Source organism: Elephantulus edwardii, unplaced genomic scaffold (assembly GCF_000299155.1).
Source record: "Elephantulus edwardii isolate Elephantulus edwardi_28Jun2011 unplaced genomic scaffold, EleEdw1.0 scaffold00026, whole genome shotgun sequence".
In the NCBI taxonomy this organism is placed as follows: domain Eukaryota; kingdom Metazoa; phylum Chordata; class Mammalia; order Macroscelidea; family Macroscelididae; genus Elephantulus; species Elephantulus edwardii.
The window spans coordinates 14,833,212-14,835,366 of record NW_006399776.1 but is presented as its reverse complement, the minus strand read 5'-3'; the positions used below and the strand labels follow the sequence as shown (position 1 = coordinate 14,835,366).

At 52.4% G+C, this 2,155-nt stretch overlaps 1 protein-coding gene across 1 annotated transcript in view; it reads right to left on the bottom strand.

Moving 5' to 3' along the window:
- The window catches only part of ACTC1 (actin, alpha, cardiac muscle 1), a 5,718-nt gene extending 3,806 nt beyond the window's left edge, over positions 1 to 1,912 (bottom strand). The window contains exons 1-2 of the mRNA XM_006883044.1: positions 1,687 to 1,912; positions 931 to 1,081 (exon numbers count right to left, since the gene is read on the bottom strand). Of these exons, the coding sequence (XP_006883106.1) occupies positions 931 to 1,059 (129 nt within the window). The 5' untranslated portion in view covers positions 1,060 to 1,081; positions 1,687 to 1,912. The remainder of the gene's footprint in view (positions 1 to 930; positions 1,082 to 1,686) is intronic.
- Between the last annotated feature and the right edge of the window lie 243 nt (positions 1,913 to 2,155).

Below are 2,155 nucleotides of genomic sequence, written 5' to 3'. Positions count from 1 at the left end.
CTTCCTCTAAAAGAGGTATAATTCTACTATTTAGAATATAACTAGAATGTGGAGGATCTTATTTCACTGAAGAAAGCCTTCATTTCATCTTAAAAGTACTGTAATGCCTCCATTAAATTAGTAATCTCATTACCCACGTCAACCAGAATAAAGGTGGCTGCATTTTAGAATGACTGAATTAAAGACACATTGTATTTCTGCTAAGAAAAGATTTTGACGTTCATCAAGTGAACGTAAGAAGATGGACAGCTAAGTCATTATCACCCTGACAGTGAAATCCAACACGCCTCCAGCTGTCCTGGAGGTGTTATCAGTGACCCAGGGAGGAATGCAGCTCTCCAGCCCCATGGCATGCCTGGCCAGGCACGCTCCAAACCCAGAGAGCATGACATTTCTCTTAATAAACAGGGTAGAGTGGCACTATCACCATGGCATGCACTCCCCTGTCGTGTTCAGATTCTAAAAATGCAACAGCCAAGAAGAAGATAGATTACTCTTTTGGGAACCCTGTACACTGTGAACAAGAGGGAGGAATTTCATTTGGGTCCAGGGTAGTTGAAAGAAATTACATTAGCGAACGTTTTTGAGCAGGAGTAAAGAAGATACTGAAAATTAGAAATCCCGAACGTTGGGAGTAGAGGAGTTGGTAGCTTTTCAGACCATGGAACTGCACCCAGTGAGAGGTGTACAAGTGAAGTGGGTTGGTGGAAAGGGTACATTCCTTGGTGTATTGGGAGGTGATGTGGGTATTAATGGTATAGGTGTGGATTTGAAGCTTACCCAACTTTTCCTTAATTGACCTGAAGAGTTCATGGAACAGAAGGGTAAGGCTAGGTATTTCCTAGATTGCTAAACTGAAGAGGTAGAGGGAAGGATCACCAAATGGGTCATAGGCTGCTGTAGGCCAGCCACACAAAAAGGAAAGTTTACCTGGTGGCGCGGGCGGCCGACGATGGAGGGGAAGACCGCGCGGGGCGCGTCATCGCCCGCGAAGCCAGCCTTCACCAGCCCGGAGCCATTGTCACACACCAGGGCGGTGGTCTCCTCGTCGTCGCACATCTTGGCGCAGCTTCAGCGAGGTCTGCAGGTTGAAGAAAGAAAGGTGGCGCCCGCTCAGTGCCCGCTGAGCTGACCCTTTCAAGACAGGTGGAGGAAAGCACAGAAAATACTTGGGGGAAACGCCTGCCATCTCTTTCTCTCCAGACAAATCATGAAAGAAGAGGGAGCCTCAGAGGGGATTAAGGAGGGCGGGGATGGGAGTATATGAGTTAAGAAGGGGAGAAGAACCCACTCTGGCTCTCTGATTCAGTCTCGTCCTCTGTCCCAGGTGCAAGGCAGGACGATCTTAGCGACCTAGTAGGCTCAACTCCTTAGCAGGTCAGTCACAAGCTTTTAGCTTTTTCTCTTTCCAAAAACCCAAAATTACTTTTAAACCCCTTCCTTGAGCCCTTGCCCTTGACTCAGGAGAAAAGCGCACCAAGCCCAGAGATTCTCAAAGGTGCATGTAGGTGCCCGGGGCTCTTCTGTGCGCCTGCCTCTCCTGAGATGACAGACCCCTAAGGTAGAAAAGTTAGAACTAAATCTACAAGTTCAGCGTTAAGTTTGGACAGCCGGAGCGCGGAGTCTGGCTGGGACGCGCTGGAGTCCGGGGCCACGGGAGGGAGCGCAGGGCGAGCGCTGACTCACCGTGTGCGGTCGGGCTGGACTCGGTCAGGCGGCGGCAGGCGCAAGGTGGGGCGTGGGGCGCAGGGCGCGCGGCTTTATAGTGCGCTGATGGACGGGGTCAGTTGGAGCAGCCGGGGGCAGGGGTGGGGGACCCTGGTCGGCCACCTTGCCTTATTTGGTCGCCTTAGCACCATCGAAGAGAGCTGAGGCCATTCATGGAGCCAAGGGCAGGGGAGAGGATCAGCCAGGCCCCCCAGACCATGTAAGGAAGGGGAGGGGGCAGCCAGGGGGATGGCCAAATAGGGAACAAGGGAGGGGCTGGCGGTGAAGGGTAGGGGGCAGGGGAAGGCAAAGTGACGCCAGCCCACCCCCACCCCTTCGTAGGGCTGAGTGCTCCCTGCATGTGTTATGGGTTTGTTCCTCCCTGGTCCACCAGTTTAAGAGGACAATAAGCCACAAGTGGGAAGGTTTGGCGCCCTGCCCTTTTCTG